Source organism: Mycteria americana, chromosome Z (assembly GCF_035582795.1).
Source record: "Mycteria americana isolate JAX WOST 10 ecotype Jacksonville Zoo and Gardens chromosome Z, USCA_MyAme_1.0, whole genome shotgun sequence".
Taxonomy (NCBI): domain Eukaryota; kingdom Metazoa; phylum Chordata; class Aves; order Ciconiiformes; family Ciconiidae; genus Mycteria; species Mycteria americana.
The window spans coordinates 49,676,597-49,699,791 of NC_134396.1; the positions used below are offsets into that span (position 1 = coordinate 49,676,597).

General features: G+C 40.1%; 1 protein-coding gene across 8 annotated transcripts in view; it reads right to left on the minus strand.

The window, feature by feature from the left end:
• Window positions 1-16,286: 16,286 nt before the first annotated feature.
• The window catches only part of RNF38 (ring finger protein 38), a 127,642-nt gene continuing 120,733 nt past the window's right edge, over window positions 16,287-23,195 (minus strand). For all 8 annotated transcript variants that reach the window (XM_075488672.1, XM_075488671.1, XM_075488679.1 and 5 more), the window contains 3 exons: window positions 22,962-23,083; window positions 21,878-21,977; window positions 16,287-16,576 (listed from right to left, as the gene is read on the minus strand). In XM_075488672.1, coding sequence (XP_075344787.1) covers window positions 16,514-16,576; window positions 21,878-21,977; window positions 22,962-23,083 — 285 coding nt within the window. In that variant the 3' untranslated portion in view covers window positions 16,287-16,513. The remainder of the gene's footprint in view (window positions 16,577-21,877; window positions 21,978-22,961; window positions 23,084-23,195) is intronic.

Sequence of the window (23,195 nt, forward strand, 5' to 3'; positions counted from 1 at the left end):
GGCTCCCGGTGCGCGTGGGGAGGGGGAGAGGCAGCGCCGCGGGAGCTGCGCGGACGGGCAGCTGCCTTCCTCTGGTACCCGAGCTGGAAAATTGGCCGGTTTGTGGAGTTGCCCTCAGTTTTATAGCTGAGCAAAACGCTTAATCTGATCCCAAAATGGAACAATTCCTCTTCGGCGTATGTTTTTTCGCTTTCTGTTTTTCAGTTAGGTTTTTGTCCTGTGTAACGTCTCATTTACAGAAATCGAAATAAAATGCTTACACTCCTACAAAGTTTGCATACGTACTTTCTTTGGCCAAAACTCTTAGCTACATTCAACCAAATTCATAAGGGTTTTTTTATCTGCTTGCTTCTTTCTGTGAATAAAAGCAATCCAGAACATTGACCCAAAAAAAAAAGAAAAAAAGGAAACGTGAAAAAATAGGAAAGGATTTAAAACCGAGCATTTTGGTGGAAAGTTTGAGAGTCAGTATATGTATTAATATATGAGGATGTGAGCTCTGAGGAGCAAGGGCAGTCCCACTGAAAGCAGGTGGAATCTCATGCCTGCCAATGAGATGCTGAGATATCAGGGATTTAGATAGACTTTCTCCAAAAGTGCCTTTTACAGACCCCATGCTAGAGTCATGGAATTACAAGGATCGTTAGGGATATCTGGAGATCATTCTCTCTCTCTCTCTCTCTCTCTCTCTCTCTCACACACACACACACACACAAAAGTGCTAGTGCCTGCTTTAAAATGAGTAAAGATGAGGATTTCACAACCTCCTTGGGACTCTGTTCCAGTGTTTGACCATCCTTACAGTGAAAACTTTTCCTAGTGTCAAATCAACATTTTCCTCATTACAACTTGTGCCGTGTTATTTCACTGTGCCCTTCCAAGGAGACCTGTGGCCTCATCTTCTCTATTTACTTCCATAAGGGAGTTGTAGACAGTGCTGAGTTCTTTGCTGGAGGCTGAACAAGCCTCATTCCTTCCATGTCTGTTGGACATGCTGTGCTTCAGCTCCATTACTGTCTTGGTGGATTCTGAAGGAGGGTTTGCTTAATGGAGTCAGTGTGTGTTTTGTCCAGGGAAGTGTGTGGCTGGTCCTCATCATCAAAAGGCCACAATGTTGGAAAATACTTAGTCCAGGACCCTGGTTCCTTTTCTGGCAAAGTTGCTCACCAGCCTGTTGGTGCCTAGCCTTAATTGTTGCGGTTACTTCATGGGTTGGATAAGCCCAGAGGCCTGTCTTGATCTTTGTGAGGTTCATGCTGGTGCATTTCTGCAGCATGTCATAGTCCCTCAGAACAGTGACCGTGTCTGCCACTCTGTCATTCCTCATCCTGCACTCCACCCCCTCCTGGTTTGTAATCACAGCAAACTTGCTGAGGGCATATTCCATCCTATTGCCCTGGTTGTTGATAAGAACATTAAAGAGCATTGGGCTCAGCATCAGTCCCTGAGGAATGGCACTAGTACCCAGCTACCACCTGGACTTTGTACATCTAATGAGAGCACTTAGTGCCTAGCAGTCCAGGCAGTTTTCCATCCACTTGCTAGTCTGCCTATCCAAACAACAATTCCTCAGTTTGTCTGTAAGGACTTTATTGAGGTTCATGACTTGCAGTGTTAGAATTTGCAGATTATTGGTACCTAGGGCATTATTTCCCATTTCACATGTGACTTTTCAAATTAACTCATTGAGCTAGACTTTTTGGGCTTTTTAGTGTTTTTAATTGTTTACTTTAGAGGAGAGAGTTACAATAAAACTGAAATGTTTGCGTAAACACTCGTGGATGGTCAGGTGCTGATATCATGGACTACAATCAGGTGTACTTTCACCCCAGTACCTTACTGTCTAACACTGTGAGAAGATGCTGCTGCACTGTGGTTGTGAGGGGTCAGAAAAGCAGGAGAAACCCTGCTCTTTGCATGCAGCTCCCACATTCATATTTCTGCAGGGAACCCCATTAAGCTTTCAAAACAGGGTTTAAATGCCTCAGAGTGTGCCTCCGGCTGTTCCTTCCAGCACAGGCAGTGGAGAGAAGTAGAGTTAAATCAAGAAGAAAACAGGGTTTCGTAGCATTTTCCTGCTTCAGCACCATCTCGTTGTGAAAGCCAGTTGGGGAAGAAGGGTGGGGTGCGCTGGTGGGGTCAGAGGGGGGCTGAGTCTTCACCTGTTAGTTTTGAGGTGAAACGGCACTTTCCTTCTCTTGACTTTGGATCTCATAAGCCTTCTGCAAGCTAGGGGTGCATTTCTGCAAAATTTGTGTGTGGAGCTGGCAGCATGCAACACACGGAGAGCTGGCTTTGATTTAGCCATAGCATTCTCTATTTCTTTGTATAGAAAATTCCTAATACAAACTCTGACTCCATCTTCGTACTTCAGTGTAGGGGTGAAGGGGAGGAGTGAAATCTGTTTTCCTGTACAATTTACAGGTTCTGGTGAGCATCTGGACTTTTTTTGCAGCCATCTATAAAATAACTGAATCACCACTTTGGCAAAGACATTGAGGACTGTAATTTGAAATGACAGTTACACACTGTTGTGCTGCAGTGGTTCAAGGAAGAAAGATTACTTCAGGGTTCAAAATACAGACAGGTGTCCCTAGAATTTACTTGTCTGTAGCTTTACAGAATTAATCTTTATAAGAAATTACGTGCAGAATCTGACACACCAGAAGTTCAGGTCATCTTTCCCTTCACAAGCTGAAAAGAAACAAGTAAGGGCAAGGATATACATGCATTTTAAGTCTGATACAGAAGGGTGAAAAATATTTAGAATGTAGTATAGGGCAATCCAACAGTTATGATAACATTATCACAGACATCACATTAGAGTAAGCGAAGAAACTAATATGTATTGATATACATGAAGATACCAACAGCTGACTCAGCCACAAACCACTCAATTACCAAAAAAGAAAAGGAAAGTTAATTTCAAATTTCTGTTTCTTGCCAGCAGGTTTATTTCAGTTTTTAATCCAGTGACCAGTAAAAATGCCAAGCTGGAGTGAGACACAGAGTGATCTGAGCAGGCATCTCATGTCATGTGGGGCACTGGAGAGCAGGCCCAGGGAGCTATCAGAGCCCCACAGCTGCCCTGGCACCCTTGGCTGAGATCCTCCACACACTCCAGCTTGCACAGTGGGACATCTGCCCCAGGAAGCATCCCAGGCACCAGCCCAGGTCAGAGGGAGCCTGCATCCAGTTTTCACAAGCCCAAGCTGGACATGCCATCTTCATCTCACTACATCACCCTCACATCTTTCCCTGACAGTGGTCTGCCTGGGGCCCTGCAGCCTTCTTATCCAGAAACAACCGCTGCTCTTGGCAGGGTCATACTGCACATTGAAGGCCCTTGGCTGTAGCCTTGAGACATACCTTTGGATGATGCTTGTCTTGGCCTACAGAACTGTCTGTATAAATGCCAGTGACACACCAGAACTTGGGGAAAAAAGCAGATGCTCACATCAGTTCTGGCTCCGCTTGTCAAAGAGCTCTCAAGACTGGCCATCTCAGCCTCAGAGACCAAAACTGACCAAAGACTGTGGCCATCAGAGCCAACAATGCAGCAACAGCCTCATGGTATTATATACCTATACCTTGAATAGTATGTTTGATTAATGCTTGGATTTAGCTGTTACTGCTACATAAATAATCCTGCTTTTTAAAAATAGGTACAATCGCCCTTTTCAGGAGACCAGCCACAGCACCACATTTGCCCAGTATCCTGAGAAGAACTATCTCATATGTTGTTCCTCCAAAGACAATTACTTTCAAATCAAGGAGGCGATTTTTGTAGTTCACGCTGCAAAATCAGAGGACTGTACCTATACAGACAAAGAAAATGCCCTGCTCCCTTTGGTCATGGTTAGAACCGTCCACTGCTGTGTCTCTTTCCAGATAAGAAAGGTTAAGGAGTCTGTGAGTTTTGCAAAAGCCATAGTCCCTCCTAAACAGAAGAAGTTATCCATGGGAAGGTACTTTCACAGGGCAGGTCTAGCTCACCAAAGCAATCTGTGTGCTTTTGCTCCTCCAATGTCAGCAACATAAAAAGCAACAGCTACTTTTTTGCAGGGAGCAAACAAGCTGGACTTTGAAGCAAATGTGAAGAAACATATTAGGTACTACGCTGTTCAAGATGAAAACACATTCTCCCATGGCTGCTAGTTTATGACACTGAGCCATGCCACAGCCCACACAGCCTTGCAATGGCTCAGGGGATACTCCTTTCACCGGGAGGAGAGAGATTCTCTAGTGCGTGGTGTTCTAAGCCCCAGACAGGATCTAGGCTGCATATCCATCACGGAGATGCTCAGATCAAGCAGGACTGATTTCATGTGGTTTGACTGGGAGAAGACAGCTAGGAAGAGGCAGCAAGTTTCTATGTAAGCACATAGTCTAGATATGCAGCTGGGAGAGGGATTGCTACTTAGGGCTAGGAAATGTAGAATTTCTGTTTGGCATTGTTATCTATACATTTTACATGCCCACTCTCCCTATCTTGTACTGATGTCGCTTTGTTCTTCTCTTCCTTTTCTGTTATTATTGGGCTTCAGCCACAAATTATTTTTGTGACATGTTCTGTTTGCTACAGACAACCCTGTAACTAGCAATAAGGGGAAGATCATTATTTTTTTCTGGATTGTCTTTTCCCATCTACCTCTATTTATGACAACATTACGATTTCAGTTTCTATTTTTCTACTTTGCTTGTCCACTAGGTTGTTGATGCATCTGTTGCATCAACAACACTGTCCTAGGACAGCCCAGCAAAGGTAGCACTGAAATCCACATGCATTCACTGGGAACTGAGATTTTCTGAAGAATAGGTGTTCTCTGTATCCTCTGCCCTTTGCTTATCCATGATATTCTGCTGTTTATCAGTTCTGTGTCTACTTGCTCAACACTGCCAATTGCAGAGCAGGCGCTTCTTGCCTGAGTAACAGATGGTTGTCTTTGAGAGGCCAAAGTACAGCAGCTGGAGTTGCTACCCAAAAGGCACATTACACACCTCCCCAGAAAATTTCCAGGGAAATGGAAATTGCTGCACTAAGCTGTGGTAGGTAACAACCCACAGAGCAGCTTTTGGGAAGAAGAGTCCAGAAATAGTAGCAGGTAGGTAGGTACCATTTACCTACCACCTGAGGTGTAAGATGTTGTAAAGTACCATGTAATAACGGCAGCCACAGCTGCATATACTTAGGTCAGCCATACAGAAGAACAGTTCCTTGTCTCATGCAGTAAGGTCAGGATGTAAACTCCTGCCTTGCTTCTATTCAAACACAAACCATTACATCTACATCTTAACCTGCCATAAATTACATGCCCTGTTAGTGAAATAATGCCATTCATGTACAATTCACATGGAAACTGCCCTTTCAAATGAAATATCCTCCTACACAACACTTTCCTTCTCACAGAGTCTGGCTTCCATGGGTATTGGTACCTATGGTGCAGAAAGAATGATGCCAGGTGAGATGCTCTCCTTGTTTGAGCAGCGTGCCTTACACAGTCCACCTGTTGTCAACATTTGCAGTCCATTTTTGCCAGAGTGACACTGTCTCTCTGCACAGCTCCATCTGAGGAGAAAAGCACTCCCAGTCTCGTTCACCTAATAGCAATCCCACTGCTAGTAATAACTCTGGGGTGGAAGGATATTACCTAATGTCACGGCTGTGCCGCAGAGCTTCAGCAGGACTGGAAAAGATTCAACACTTTCTGCAACATTAATGCCATCCATGAACATTACGTAGGTCTCTAGGAAACAGCTTAGAGATGGCAGTCTCACCAGGTTTCCCCCAGTCTACCAGCAGTAGACAGCAGCAAGACATCTATCTGGCAGCAAGACAGAGCTGTCTGCACAGCTGTAGAGTTACAAGGAGAGGAATTTGGCAGCAATATTGGCCCTAGCTGTGTCTGCTCTGTGCTCTCATTGCCGCAACTGCCAGGAAATTGGTTCAGCTTGGCAATAACCTGTGACCCCTGCCACTACTGAAGGGGCAGCACACCATGTTGGGAAGGGAGAAGACAAAGGGGAGGAGGAGGAATGGGAGTATGTAGAACTCACTTTGCTGTTGAAAGTTTTGTGTTATGAAACAGCAGCTCTGGGATGCAGCCAGATGCACAGTGCGGTGAAGGGAATGCCCGCTCCGTCTCCCCAGAAAGCATTAGCTGTTGAATTGCTACCATCTGTCTAGCTAGTGCAGTTCCTAGGGAGGCTGGAAGCCTTCCACTGGTTGAGGCATTTTGCCTCATCCAATGGACATAGTGCAGCAGAAGCTTGGTGTGTCCATGTACAGTCTTCTCAGCCATCTTTTGGCTCATTTTTTTCTCCAGGTCCTAAAAAAAGATCAAAATGGGAATGTATCTTTCCATTTCCCCTCTCCTACAGAGCCATCTACCCAATAGTCCTTGAACTGAGGGGAGAAATTCCAGCAACCAAGCTGTCATGTATCAGCAACAGACCCAGCTGTGTTTCTGAAGCTCAGGGACACTGTGATCTAAGACATTTGATGCTGAGGTTCCCCTTAGCATCAGTTCCTGCAAAATCCATCAGAAGCAATATTATGGGCTCACTTTGGAGAGATCAGCTGCAAAATCCAACTTCTGAGGCAATCCCCAGGAAGGCAGTTAGCCTAGGTGTGTTTGGTACACATGGATTCCCAAGGAATATGCTTCTTAATCAGCATGAGCTAATCTTGTCTGTGCTCCAAATGTCTGATACCCTGAGAAAGATTTACCAAAGCAGATCATCAGTTCTTTTCTTAACAGATTAGGACGGATGATACCTTTCATTTCAGGCATAGAATTATTGGAAAATAGCACTTCTACCTGCTACCTCTGGATGAATTCAGCAGTTAACCTTTCTACCTGCTACCTCTGGATGAATTCAGCAGTTAACCTTTTTCACAGTCACCTTTGGTTAACCAGAAGGCTTGTGCTTCTGGCACTTCCCCTTGTCCCAGTCCCTTGGGGTAAATTCAAGTCATGCGACAATTCTGTGTTTGTTTTGCTCTTCTTCTATTAATAAATTGATGAAACTTGACTCGTTGAGGACATTACACAAAAATGAGGGTATGCAGAATCGGATGACCTACAAATACATTACTGTAATGAGTATTTGTGTTGTGTTCTCTATGACTTTCTCAGCATATGGTATTGATATTGGTCAGTAAATGTCAAACCCTACAAAAGTTATATGATTTCCTGTGCTTTTGTGTACAGTTAATGACTTTGTGCATTGCAGAAGCTCACTTATGCTAACACTATTGATTGTTGAAACAGACACCCCATTAATAACACAGACAGATGGTCTGGTGATAGAATTATTTTGGTATGTGAGTGAGCAATCATCCAAGACCAAAGCTGACATCTTTATTTCTTGATGCTGTTATAATTTGTAGTTCTCAACTGCATTTACTCCTTTTGTTGCTAACTGATCATTCTCCATGTTGAAGTCTTAAAAATGGAGAGCAATTGTTTCCTTTCACGCTCTGCAACCTCCTTTCCCTGCTATGTCTCCTTAAATCTGCTGATGCTACCTCAAGCTGCCATGGTGTGCAGAGGAAGATGAAGGGCAGTTTGCAGTAAATTGATTTTTTGAATTTGGCCTTGCTCTTTGGAAGGAAAATGACATAGCAAAATGTCATAAGGCCAGGCAAACTAGTTCACATCTTGAAATCATACAGGCCCAAAGTGCTCCTGGCTCTCCATGTTGGACAAGATTTAGGAGAATATATTTCTCCTGGCCACACAAACTCACTCCTGTCTAAAAGATTTAATCAGTTCCTGTACCTGAAAGGAGCTCAACTTTTTTCCTTAATGCTGCATATTCTTATTCTAACATGCTTTTCTAAGCATGTCAGACAACCTCAGTTCAAGTGTTTTTATTTTTACCTCACTTCCTATCTGTAACATCACATGACTCAAAACCACTTAGATACCTGTTTTCTTGACTGGATGCTTTTCATGCAGCAGTGACAGCTGGCTAACCTGCAGCAAGCTCACTCCCACTAGAAATGTTGGGTTGCACAAAGGCAGACCTCCATGTGCCTCTCAGAGATGAAGCTCCAGGGGGTGCAGCAGTTCTGTGGCGAGTCAATGTTCTCAATGCTGCAGTATCAAACAGACTATTTCTGATAAAATCAAATAGACATTAGTATATGGTATTGTTTATTTCAGAACAATGAGAGCCTAATCCATCCACCTCACACCTTTCTCACTTGTTCTTGTCTGCGGAGTTTCTCTGGGATATTGTGCTTTTGCATCCTTTTGGATCCTCCTGTAGGCTATCATACCACCACCTTAAGTGTAGAGCACTCACGTATTGCTTCCCCCACTCTTCCCAGAACTTTCATGTATATGAAAGGTCCTCCTGCTAGAATGCACTTTTCACATTTCTGCAAACCTCTGGGTGCCTGACTGTCTGCATGCCTCAGGTACTTCACTTAGTGTACTCTGGAGATGCAAAGGAGCTCCAATGTTCTTGCACAGTGACTGTGCTGCAGCATTTCCTTTGACACCTAACCCATGGCCTGCCAGCACCAACTGAGCTCATGGGAACACCCAGGACCCCAATTTGACTGGGTTCAGGCATCCCTCAGCACAGTTCTCCATGACAAATGTCCTGGTAGATACCCCATGAAGCTCCTTCTATCTCACTGTTTCTCTCCATGGATTTGACGCAGGTGCTTTAAGCCAAAGAAAGAAGGGGGATACACTCAAAACTATGCTTCCCCAAACCCTGCCAGCTTCTTGCACGTAACAGCAGCGTCAAATGTAAAAGCAACACCAATACAGAAAATCATCCTGTTTTCAGTTTGGAGCCGTTCTAGCAAAACTATTAAAATAGCAATGTTATTACAAATAAAAGAATTTACCAAATCATACAGGCAAACCAGTTTGACATCTCAGGTAATACTGCTGACCCAATACTGCTTTCCCAAGGCCACACCAGCAGACATTACTATGACTCCAGGATGGATTGACATCAGCGAGTGGTGCTATTTGAAGTTTATAGCTTCTTTTCTGCTGCAGCATCACCACTTATGAAAGATCATTTGTAGTATAAAGGCAGGGTAATTATGCAAACAGGAAATCAGTGATTTGAGAAACCTAGTTGGTAGTTACTCCTGCTAGCTGAAGCACAGTTATAGTTACCTATGCTATTGTTGTATGCATAAAATAAAAAAGTACAAATGCAGCTGAATATACTAGTGGGGAAATTACTGGGGGGTGTCTGTGCAAACTATTAATGTCACATATGAAGTGTGAGAAGAAATAAGGAAATAAGGGTGAGGTGAGGTATAAATGGCTGCAAGAAATGGGGAGATGTTGGAAACATTATTGAAAAAATCCTCTACTTGTTCCTGCTGTCTCTTTGCCAGATCTCCCAGCAGCAGCCTTACTGGGCTTGGTGAATGGAGTAACCACAAATCTTCCCTGTAATCCTTGCTGCAGTAAGAAGGTTCACCATGTCTATCAAACATGGTACCTTCTTCCACCACAGTAGCTGAAATACCTGGTGAAATTGCTACAGCAAAATGAGCTACCTGAAGCTATCTTTAGCTGGTAGTAAACCTTAAATAAACTGTGCTAACTAGAAGCTTGGAGGAAAGGTTTATATGCTAGTAAGTCAACACAACATGCAACCAGGCAGCTTAACATTGCTTATCTCACACACAATGTACCCTCAGCCTCTCCTGTCCCAATTGGGCATCTGGGCATCTGCACAACTGTTAACTTAGACTCTTCCAGTGGTGCCAGGATGGTGCTTTATCTCTCCAAGTTGTCCATCAGTTGTTTGTTTAAAAATGAAAATCTGCTAAATTTGGTTCTAGGTACCAGAAGCCTGCTCTTAACAGGTCCATGTCTTTCTTCTACTGGGGATCCCAGAGCTGGACACAGTATCCAGGTGGCATCTCATGAGAGTGGAGTAGAGGGGGAGAATCACTTCCCTCAACCTGCTTGCTGGCCACACTTCTTTTTATGCAACCCAGGATATCGTTGGCTTTCTGGGCTGTGAGCACACATTGCTAGCTCTTACCTAATTTTTCATCCACCAGTATCCTCAAGTCCTTCTCTGCAGGGCTGCTCTTAATCCATTCATCCCTCAGTCTATACCAATATTGGGATTAGCCTCACCCAGACGCAAGACCTTGCAATTGACCTTATTGAAATTCAGGAGGTTCACATGGGCCCACTCAAGCCTGTCAAGGTCCCTCTGGATGGCATCCCTTCCCTCTAGCCTACCAATCAACTGCACCACTCAGCTTGGTGTCATCCACAAACTTGCTGAGGGTGCACTCAATCCTGCTATGTCAGTGACGAAGATACCAAATAGTACTGGTCCCAGTACGGACCCTTGAGGGACACCCCTCATTACTGGTTTTCACTTGGACATTGAGCCATTGACTGTAACTCTTTGGACATGGCCACCCAGCCATTCCTTATCCATCAAATCTGTATCTCTCCAATTTTGCCACAAGCATGTTGTGTGGGACTGTGCCAAAGGCTTTACAGAAGTCGAGGTAGATGACATCTGTAGCTCTTCCCTTGTCCACTGATGCAGTCACTCCATCATAGAAGGCCACTAGATCAGTCAGGCATGAGTTGCCCTTGTCATGGGCTGTCTGACAGCCACGTTGGCTGTCTCTAATCACCTCCCTTTTATCCATATGTTTTGATGTAACTTCCAGGAGGATCTGTTCCATCACCTTACTGGGCCACTGAGGTGAGGCCGATGAAGGAACTGTGTGCAGGAAGAACAGAGCATATACTCCACTCTGTGGGACCAGAAGGGCAGTCTTTCCTCCACTCCTTTCTACACCTTCCTTCTACAATCCCATCACCAGTTGCCTCTCTGCCCTGTGATGGCTCCTCTGCATAATGTGATGCTGGCAGACCCCAGAAAGCTGCTCTTAACAGAAGGGGTGCTTAAGCTTGTTTGCTTAGGAAAGTTTATAGCATTCTTGAATCCTCCTCCCCAACCTGAAAGTTAAAACCAAAAGGTAGAAAGCCAGCAAGTGGACTGATGCAGGAAGCCTCCAGCAAAATCAACATTTGAGATCTACCAGTTACTAAGTAATCACTGCCCATGGTTTGATATAGAAAGCTTGTGATAAAACCTTGCAGGGTACCCTAGTGTCCAGCTTTGATAAAAACTGAGACAGGCTGCTACATGGCCCCTATTTTTGCTGACCTTGCTACAAGAGGATTGGACAAACAGATAATTATGACCCAAGTTAAAAATCTTGCTTTGACAATGGTGTAGAGCAAAAAGGCTGCAAAAGAATACAGAAGTGACACGGAGTATGTGATATTTTTCAAATAGACACATACTTGCTCAGCCTACTACCCTGAGAGTTCAGCAGCTGCATGGATGAGATAGGATATAGCAGCTTCTGATCAGTGCTTTCCTGCTTATAATATCTGCAAAGACAATAAGACTGGACTAGTGGTGGTTCCTGAGACCACAAGCTGGCCAGCTTGCAAGAAGTGGAGAGATTGTTTCCAACAAGTACTGTATGAAGATATCCTAGGGAAACAAGACATAGGTTCATAAATACTACGATTGCAAGGAATGGAGAGCTATATGTATTCCAAGGAAGCAAGAAGAGAACTTCACTGCTGGCCAAAATGAAGGACAACTGCTCAGTTACAAGGTACATACTACTCACGGACTTATAGAATGGCTGGAGTTTGGCTTGGCATTTGTTTCAAGATTAAGGGATTTAGATTTTGAAAGTAGTTGTGCTGGGGACAGCAAAAAAGAGTAGCATACTCAACAGGAAACAAAGGCAGAAAACCTACAGATTCAGCAGTGAGAAGACTGTCTGGCAAGGCAAACAGACTTGGCCCTTCACCTACCAGTTGACAAGTATGTTTTCTGAGTCTTACTTCCCCATGCAGAAGCTTCCAGTCAAACAGTCAAACATCATCCTTTCTTTTGCATGGAAAGGTACAGCAGGAAGCTGCCTAGGGATCAGCTGTGTTTCTGCCTAAGATGTCTCAGTTGCACAAACACGGTGATATACTACAAAACATGTCCCTGCTACAGTACAAACTGTACAGTCTGTACACATAGGGCACCATGAGTTTAGATGAACTCTGTGGCAAAAAGATTAGTTTTCTGTTGCTGGGAGCACTACCTAATTCAGCACAGCTCACATGAATTACAGATTTGGCTGTTGCTTGGGTACAACTGGTGCTCAGAATCTCACACAGGCTGGTGCTGGACCTCAGAAGTTGCTTGCAGTACATATACATTTGCTGCTGGTGGCAAGCAACAGCGGCCAGAGGGAAATGGACAAAATCCTGGTACAGAGGCAGCAGCTAAGCTTATGTCAGCTTTGCTTAGGTTCATCTTGTCCCTAGTCGGGTTCGGCAGGGCTCAATTTTAGGGCCAGTGCTCTTTAATGTTTTTGTAAATGATCTGGATGCAGGAATCCAATGTACATTAAGTTCACTGAGGATACTAAATTAGGAGGAGCTATTAAATGCCCTGTGTAAAGTGAAAACCTTTTAAATAATTACATCTGTCACCTTAGTTTACATCATCTCATCAAAACCAAAACCAAACAACTCCTCTTTTTTTTTTTTTGGTTTGTTTCACCTCCAGCTTCTTGTGTGACCCTGGTGGCTAATAAAACTCCTTATAATTCAGTTTCATCCTTAACTCAGGATGCATTTTTTACCACTGTTAGGGCACTGCAAAGTGTAACACATCTTCAGCTGACACACAGTGCAAATAGTATGTCTAAGGAGCACCTCCATCCCTGCAAATTTTCCTTTGACTAAGTAACATCTTTAGAAAGCTGATCTTCTAGGCAAGACTTTGAGTTCTATGAATTATAGTTATTTTACACTTTCAAAATATGACACAACATTTCATATCATTTTCTTAAGATCTCTCAAATTAGATTAAAAAATGTCTGTCATGAACTACAATGAAGGTGGCAAAACCTCCCCCTACAATACAAGCATCTGTTGCCAATATCTAGAGTTGCATGAGCATGCACAGAAATACGCAGAATAATGAAAGGAAACAATCCACCTCTTCCTAAGAGAAAGAAGAGGACAAAATTGCATAAGTGTACATCATACATTTATTACTGAACAACTCTCTCAACTCCAAAATTGGGCACAGGGATTAAAAATAAAAATTCATTGCACTACCTAGTAAAGCATTACTAGTAACTCTCATAAAAAATGTACAAATTTTGTTAAAAATTTATCAAGCCTTCAAATGATTTGGTTACAGATATTTATAATACATTTAAAACTACGTGTTAAATGATACAATAGAGTATGATTTGAAGAAAACACATTGACAAAATATGATTCCAACAAAACCCATAAGCTTTCATAATCATTAGCAAATCTGAAACACAAGTAGCAAAATGAGGTAACAATGTACCAAAGAAAAAAACCACAGCTTTTACAAAGGCCCAAAGATAACTCAGTCAAAAATGTGTTTCCTACAATTAGAATTAAAAAGGTTGGTAAATCCCATCCCAAGTATTACACAATGTGTTAACAGCTGTGAAATCACATTCAAGAGCCTGTACATAATGGCATACAACAAAAGGCTTTAATTTTTTTGTAAAGAAAGCCACAAAATGAGACATTGGAATTATCTGTAGGCCTTGATATCCACTAAAATGTCAAATTAAATTGACAGTTTATGCAAAAAACACAGCAGGGCCAATATGATAAAGCAAACATATTACAGTTTTTTTGTTTTGTTTTTGGTTTTTTTTGGGTTTGGTTTTTTTTGAGAAGGAGCCAGGTGATGGTGGAAAGGCAATGAACATAAAAAAAGTCTTGCTGAATTCAGGTGCTGCCAGGCACCATGGCAGGCTGTGGAATTACACACAAATGTGCATAACACATGGCAGTTAACAGCTGCATATGAATCCCCCTCCCATGACAGCCACAACAGAGAGGACTTGGTTCTAACTTGTCTGAGCTGATTCAGAACATATGCATGTGTGCTGTTTATACACACTAACCACAGGAAGCAAGTCCGCATACATCTGCAAGAGTCCCATGCAAACGAAAGAACCATTCCAGAAGAGATGAGCCATAAGAGTGCAACAATTAATTTCAGAATTTTACCAACTTAGACCCTCCATCTCCTAGATCTCCCACTGCCTCACAGAGTTTTACTGGGGGAAAAAGGGATATTACACATCAAGATTTCTGCAATTCCAGAAAGAAGACTACTTTTTCTTGGCTTCAGAAGAATGTCTTGCTCATTTATACCTAGCTTAGAAAAAGTGCCCTCCTTCCATGCTTCAAACTGAATACAGTAGTGTTAATTATGTTTAAATCTGTACACACGGAATTTTTTTTTTTGCAGCTATATAAAAGAGCCTAAGTTTTGTAAGACATGTGGCATACGCTTTTTAAACAACATGATTTTATTTGTTAAAAAAATAAATTTTACACGTAATTTAACCTGGTAGGTGTTATTGTGAAAAGCCTATTCTTTAACTCCACTGGAAGAGAGAAGAAATTCTACCATTTTGAAGCTGATGTAACAGCATTTTTATTTATTTAGTGTTCTTAAGAATGAATACGTATGGAAAGACTCTGTTTTTGAGAGCTACCTGCATAACTAAACAGAGGGAAGAGCATCTGAAATAGGGCAAAATTGTGCTTTTATTTTATCTGCACCGAGAGCTGTGATTGGTCTGTAAAATCTTCAAAGAGCGAAATCAGCATGGAGAACATCTAACACTGTTTGAAATTATAACTGATACTAAAGCACAGCAGCATACAAAAGCATCAGAAATGATAAAAAATAAACTTAAAGCTGAGACTGGCAGCAAGTTGCAGCAATATTGCTAATTATGCCACTTGTGCTGCTGCAACCAAAGTAATGACACTGTATTTAGGAGAAGAATTTTGTTGCAAAAAGTGCATCCTTTAAATAACTATGGTATAGGTAGACCTAAATATTTTGCTAGAACATATCAAAGATGTTAACAGCCTGAATGTTATACATGAAGCTAATTTTTTTTCAATAGCCCAAATAAAACATTATTCAGAGCACCTGAATAGAGGTTATCACCTCCTATTTCACAGCACTGTTCTGGAAGGTGTTCCAATTTTCTCCTATAGTGGAGTGCTCTGGAAACTTGATTGCAAAAACCAAGGGAGTTCCTTCTTCATATTACACTCCTCATGAAATAAGGAAGGGCAATAAGCATCAGGGCAACTGATGCAATTAAAAAAAATCAGAAGTTCTACTTCTCTGAGAAAATGCTAAACATTTTATTTAATTAATGAAGTTGCAGGAATAAAATTGTAAAGTTTTACAAGTTATTTCAGTTGTATGCAAACTCCCTTGTAAATGACAAAGAATGTATGTGATTAAAGCCAATGTTTATAAGCTAAAAGATTATGTCCTTAGCAAGTACAATGGCCAAAAGTAAAGAGCTGTTGCACAGGATCCTCAGTGTCCTTTCTGCTTCCTTTCATGGAATAAGCTCGTAACTGGCAAACCCAGCTAGAAAAATTTAAAAGGAGAACAGAAAAGCATTGATATTCATATTAGCAACTGAAAATGTTAATATTGCTAAATGATTTGTGCGATATTGCAACTTTACATTGATAAATAACTTGTAAATCAGCCATTTAAAAATCCAGACTTTGTAATATACGCTAAAAACCCCAAGGTTACTCATGTATGAACAATCAATGCACTCTTTAGTGGTACACATTTAAAGCCTCCAATGAAGGGGAAGCATAACAGCTGTTTGAATAGTAGGTAGAAAGGTCTTTATACCTGTAAGTACATTGGGGAGGAAATACTAAATGTCTGTAATTGCTGCACCCATTGCATTCAGTGTGCAACTGCAAACACAAGGAAAGGAACCAGTGTACAGTACTAGTACTGTTTAAATAACACACAAGATTATACATTGCAGCATAATTATTACTACACACATACATTCTCAGTACATGCTGGTATATAGGTTCTCAAACACACATGCACACTCAGTCACCAGCACACTTCACACACCCTCTCACAAGCAAACACACATTCACACCATTCATTCCCACTCACAGTATCTGAAGGCTCTATATAAGGTAGATTGCTATATTGTTTGGAGCTACCACTTCTTTTTTTTTTCCTTTTTCTTTTATATAAAAGCACATGCTAAAAGATCACGTCCACAGTAATCTCGCAGCAACACTCGGAATGATCACACAAAAACCAGGGAATGTTAGTGCACACACAAAATTAAGCTAAAAAAAAAAAAAAAAAAAACAAAAACAAACAAACAAAAAAACCAAATCTTTGGAGTTCCAATCACACTGTTAGTATAACAATCCCATAACTGTGAAGACTAGTTATAAGCTTTGTAATTGATTAAGTCACACAGTGCAAAGTAAGGTCCATTGACCCTTTTGTGTAAAGGGTAGGCTGGAAGCCACATTGGTAAGTTCAATAGATAGTTCATTTATACATGTGACCGGGAACACCCAAACCAGATTTGTGTTCTTAAGACTGGTCATTCTGAATCACGATGCACTTCCGAAGCATCAGCTCTACAAATTGGGCAGGTACGATTTGCCTGTAAAACCAGAAACAAAAGAAGATTTACTGTACTGACAAATACATTGTTAAGGTAATGTCTACATGACACCGAACATCTGTGACCATAATGAGGTTGGTATCTTCAGCACTGGAGTACTGAGAAGTAATTCAAGAATACTCAAAATAGAAGACAAAGTGTGCTTATGCTTTTTTTTAGTTTGTTATGTTAGAGTGCTGTGATAAGTTTGCCGATTCAAAATTATGTTTAAAAAAAAAAATTGTGCCTTTTATCTTTAAAGATAAAGCAAACCAGCAAATTAGGTTTTATCCAAGTGATGGTGGTTTTATTAATGCAGATTTGTAGTTATAATATATTGCAAACAGATGGATGCAACCAAGAAGCTGTATTGTGTGCTGCAGAGAAACCCACCAAAACCAGACTAGCAACCCTGGGCTGCAAATAAATGTCCTACATGAGGGTGTCATGTTGTCACAAACTCTACTGATCAGGGATCACTTCTCTTCATACTCTGTTTATTCAGTTATTCTCACAGAAACCATCCTATAGACTTGGCCAAAGCTGAAAGCAGACTAGGGAAAAAGGGAAGGGGTTTTAGTAATGAGAAAGGTAGAAATAAAAAAAAAGGGGGGGGGGGGGGGGGGGGGGGGGGGAAACAACCTGACAAAACAGGTACTTAAGTAACACACACAAGCAGGTCTAAATTTAGCCCTTCAGTAAAGCATTCACTGAAAATATGTCCTGTGACTCTTTTAGTTTTATAACTTCCTTAAAAAGATAAGACAAGATGAGAAGTAACATTCCTTAAGGTACTGGAAAAGTATTTCTGCCTTCTTATTCCCCTTTTAAAATAAAGGCTAATTTCATTTTAGCGAACAATGAGAAAAAGCGCAAAACAAATATATAACATCTATGATACAACATTTCCTTCGCAAAGGGCAGAGTGAAGAGAACTCTTCCCTTCCCCAAATTCTGTATTTCATAGTTCCCAAAATCGCAGGACCAACCACTGTCAACTCCAAGTTTTTCTAAGGTAGCCAAATTTTTCAGTGAAAATACAAGTGAGAGCATCAAGAGATGTGGCTCTGTAGACCAGGGTTCAGAAATCATTGCCAAATTTCAAATCCAAACAATAAATGCCAATGAAAGTAACGTTATTACTGAAAAACATCATTTAGTAATGCAAGTTAAAATGAGGGTATATTTTTTCTGTCAATTACTACTGTTATTACTGTTTTATAGTTTATATCGTAGTTATTATTGCTTTATAGTTTTTGTAAAGCATGGATTGGAGAATCAATTCAAAATTTATTTCTTGCTCTTTCACTAGCAGTTTTGAAATTATTTGAGGACAATGCTGTTACTTGGTCACTACTTTGTACTTGCATTATTTTAGATACAATTCAGCTACTATAATTTTTAAAATAAAAGGGCATGTTCTTCAAAATTCAATGGATTAATGAATCAAGATGTATTCGCTCAGATAAATAATTAAGCATCTACCATTTGTAGCATGAAACAGAGCATTCAGTGGGAGTAATTTTCTGATAGGAATGGCAGAAATAAATCCACTGTGCCAGGATAAAATGAATACTCGTGGACCCTGCAGCATTGCTTTTTAAGTCACTTTTCAAGATCCTACATGAATGTCTGTTTTAAGTTTAATTGCATTCTTTTGCCTTTCATTAAATTCATTCCCTCTTCCTGGCATTTAACATGACTCTGGTGCAAAAAGAGGAGTAAGGTGAACATAACATTGTAATATTGACCTAACTAGTCACTCTTTCAGGCAAACTTACTTTTTCTCCTGTCAGGAGAGAGAGTGCCACAATGAACTAACCGATTTGCTTTTTTATATTTTATAGAAATTTATAGCTAAAGTGAACTGCATTTACAATAGTGAATCTGTAGGGCTACTACAATCCTCTAAAAAGCATCACACTACTTTGGTTGTTAGTCTATCAGAACCAGGTAAAACTATAGTTACAGTTTGTCTTTTCTCATATATAATACAGCATTTCCTATCAGAACGTTAAACATAAAGGCAAGTTTTCCTTGTTATCTGGTTCTAAACCCTCAGGGTGAAGACAGGTCACATTTTCAAACTGTCCTTTGGAATGATGACTAACTCTTACTTTACAAAAGAACAGATTTCTCATGTATTCATTTTTGACTAAAGGATTTAGGATATTAAGAAATAATCAAATACTGTGAAATATGAGAGTTGACAATACTATGAGAAGCAAAATGATAACCTCCCTCTTGTTAATTCCATTTCCTCCACTGTATCACACCTTCTTTCACAAGTCCTATAGACCTTGCTTAACCAGGGAAGTATAAATTAAAGTGGGCAACCTAATGCACTGTAAAAGAACATTTCCTCTCGCTTGCTTACAGTACCTAAAAAGGTGATACTGTATACCAGCAGGGCAGATCAAACCTTTCATGCATAGACAAGCCACAAAACTTTTTTAGACACCTTTTTTTTTGCTCCATCATCACCAACAGGCAGTGGAATAAGGATTTTTTTTTTTTTTTTTTTAAAATAATCAGATTGGATCACTAACCTCTTATTTCAATCTTTCACTAACAACATGGTGAAACTTAAAAAGAATCAATTTGACTCCATAGTTCTAGAACTAGTTCTAGAAATATTCCTAGACAGGAAATACTTTCTTCAAAGAGAAAAGATTAAATCAGAAAAACACAGGGACAAACTGGTAACTTTTTTCTTTTTTACCTTGTGGAAAAAATGTTACAAGTACTGAAAGCTATGATTTTTACCTTCCCTTGCAGTATGTATCAACATGATGTTGGCTGGATGATGTGAATGAAGTGGACGTGGGCATAATTATACTATCAACATATAAAATAAGTTGTCAAATACATAAAGGAATGGACAGAAGCAAAACTATAGCCAAAAGTATCTTTAAGTCATCCTCACTTCCAGATGTTTGCTGCTTAACTGTAATCAAGTTTAGAAAGAGGCTGTAACTAAAATAGGCTGGTGTTACAAGTAATTTGTTATAGTTTGCAAAGCAAAATAATCTTTATTTCCATACACCATCTTCGTACCAGTGTAACTAAATCCAAATGGTGTCTTAGCAATCCTACACTATGATGTTTTAACCTTGTCTAGCTTATTTTGTATCCAGCTCTGGAATACATGATGTCAATACAGGCAGTTTTAGGTGGGTATAACTGCATCCCCTTTAGATTTAGACTGCGTATCTTTCACCTCATTCCCCCACCTAGCTGACACTCTTATGCTCATAGAATGTTTCTATGATAAGACAGACAACCTTTAGAAAATACCACACTTGAAGATCTGTTAGAAAATACATAGTTTCTAAGCTGGGTCAGGAACACCAGAAAAAAAGCTGTTTCACCACTACTACAGTACATCTACGATTATGAAAATAAAGACTAAACTAAATCTGCTTTTTTCACTTTGCTGTTCTGAATTCAATTTCCAGTTCATTACCAGTTGAAAGTACTAAATCTAACTGTAGAACTGCCACACTGAGTCCCCAAAAAGCTTAATTCAACATTCTTGTCTGACTCGACCAACGTCAGGTAAGAAAGAACCTAAGAACAGGACATGCATGCATGATACTTCCCTGACATGTTCTTCTATCTTCCAGCAATCTGCAGATCAGGGGCTCTATGAATCAGAGGGTTTTTTTTTTTTTCATTAATAGCCTGGAAAGAGCTGTCTTTTTAAAAATCTATATAATCAATTTAACCTATAAAGACCTATAGCTTCCACTGTCTCACAGGCTGTGTCAAATAATCTCAGTTCTTCTTTCATAAAATGGAGTGAATACTATCCCTGGATACTTTGTCCACACCACAAATGACTTATGAAATTTCATGCAATGAAAAGACTTGACAAATCTAGTGTGAACACTCTTTGAGAGGAGTAGGGGGACACTGGAGAATACCACTTGAATAGATATAATCTACTCTTAATTTGCAGTTACTGAATAAAACAGCATACATCTAGCATAGATACATTGATAATCTGCGTGTGTGGCTTTTTAATCTGACAATAAAACAACTAGGTGTTTACATTCCTCTTGCTGATTCTCAAGTATGTACATGGATTCAGATACTGAAGGACACCAATTCTACTGAAAGTTATGAGCATTGCTGTGGAAACATTTACACTGGCCTCAGATTTTTTAGAAGCTTTAGACTACCGTGGGTACTGCAGCCCAAGAGCAATTTCATATCCCAGTTTTTAAAATCCTTCTCATTATTCTTGATAGCTCGTTAGCCAAAAGAATGCTGTCAATATTAACTTGATTTTTCACTCTCTGCACTGAATATTTTAGTGTGTGCCTAAGATATGCATTTTCTTGCTTTTATGTAGCCATAAAGGCAAGGGTTTTTCATTTCTTTTTCTGAAACAACAGACACCATCCATAATTCTCTATAGACTGTATCCTGTATTAACATAGGATCATTGCAGTTTCAAATGTTCTACACAACAGATTACACACAGATTAAACTAAAGCTGAACAGAATAACATACCGAAAAAGGGTGAGGCAAGATGGGGATCAATACCTTGCTGGCAGTAGATCTGGCTAATGCAGCTTGTAGAGATGTCTCTGTATCATCACCTACTTACTTGTATTTCCTATTCTTCACACCTTCTGTACTGCTGCTATTTCTCTGTCCTTCTACTGGGCTGCCCTGATTCTAGAACCTGTCTTTTCTGCTCAAATTCTCTTGGAAGACTATATCATAATTTTGTAAAACTGTAATTTCTATTCATATATTACCTTTCTATATATACATATATATGCATACACATACATGTACACACATAACACATTTTATTTGCACCAGAACCTAACGTTAATAGCAAAGTGGGGGAGGAAGGTGTTAGTACTCATTCTTGCTATGCAGGATATGTAAAAAGGTTAAAGCCACCATGATCACAGAAACTGTAATTCATACTTCCTATATTATTATGTCACTTTTTTGTTTTCAAATCTTCTTTAATTTCATAGATTACTTGAATTCACAGTCATTGTTTTGTGCAAATGGAAAACACAGCAAGATCTGTCAATGACAATAATTCCCTTCATACTCATTTTTCCTTGTTCCAAAGATTATAAAGAAACTTCATTAGTTGTGAGAAAACTATCTTAAGTAGGCAGTACTTCTACTCTGTTGGCATTTCTAGCCTAAGTATTAGAACTGTGAAACAAGATGAAATGAAGTGGAACAGCAAAATACCCCCACCCCCTCCCCCCAAACTATGTAATGAATTCCCTATAAGACAGGAATTTTTTTTTTTTTTTTTTTACCTTCAGCCATTTATCGACACACTTTGCATGGAACTCATGGTTACAGGGTAAGACTCTAAGTAGCTGCCTTGACTCAAAATCACACATGCACACCACACACCTAAAAAAGACAACAGAGTTCAAATGTATCTGCTATGTAACAACAACAAATACATATTCCATTCAAAACATTACAGGTACAACTGCAACACCGTAGCTCTTTTACCCAGTGGGTAGCTACAGTTATTTATATCTGTGGTTGAAGATGTGTAGTGTGACAACGTAAACTGAAAATTGCTCTTGTGGTTTTATTTTTTTCTGTGCTTTCAAATTGCAAAGCAAGTACTGCTGCTCACAGGAGTTCACAGACCCAACCAATAGAACAGATGTTTAATCAAAATTCAAAATGGTGGAGATAATTATCTATTCTTATATTATTTTTATTTTTAGATATTTAGAGATTTTAGATATTTAATTAATTATCTATAATTATCTATAAAGTTCACTCCCTACTGATATTAGTAAGTCACACTGAGGGTCACTGAAACTGGAGTATCAGAGAAAAATCCTTACACTGAAGTTCAAACATTAGACAGCATTTGGTACTAAGTCACTTTAACTACCTTCATATCTATACTGCCCTTTCCACTTGGTTGTGCAGATCTTTCAAACACAGTAAGTTAATGGATTTTAAAAATAAGAAGATGCACTCTTAAACCACTGACCAAGCTCTATCAGGAGCACTTGAAACTTCAACACTTGAAGCTATTTTGACACAGGCTACGTTCCAAGTTGGCAATGTCACTTTAATGTCTAGTATGCCGAATGAAACCTAGACCACCTTTCTTTCATTTTAATTTTTTAAATGCTGAGGAACTAAATTGAAACATAGCTAAACGATGTGAGACTAGATAGAGGTTTTAAAGTAAGGATAAATAGTATTTGATCTGGAAAGCATCCAAGGAAAAAAAAAAAAAAAGAAAACCCCATGTTTACTGACATGGCTGCTTTTAAAGCCCTTCTGGCCTAGCTGAGGCTGCAAGTCAAAGAAATGAAAATATAGCGACCTAAATTATGGACCTTTGAAAGAGACCAATGTACTTACAATGTCTGTTCTGACTGGTGGTTGTTTGGATTGAACCTGTAGGATGGAAGCTGTTCAATGTCCGCCTTTGTCAATCCTCGTGGTTTGGCTTCTCCCAGACGTTCTGCCAAATTCAGCAGTGCCTGCAAAACATGGAAACTGGACATTTAAAAATTCACTGCTCAAACAGGTTCCACTAGAGGTGGGGCTGCCATTACCTCACTATCCCAGCTGGTAGTACAGAACATCCTTCTA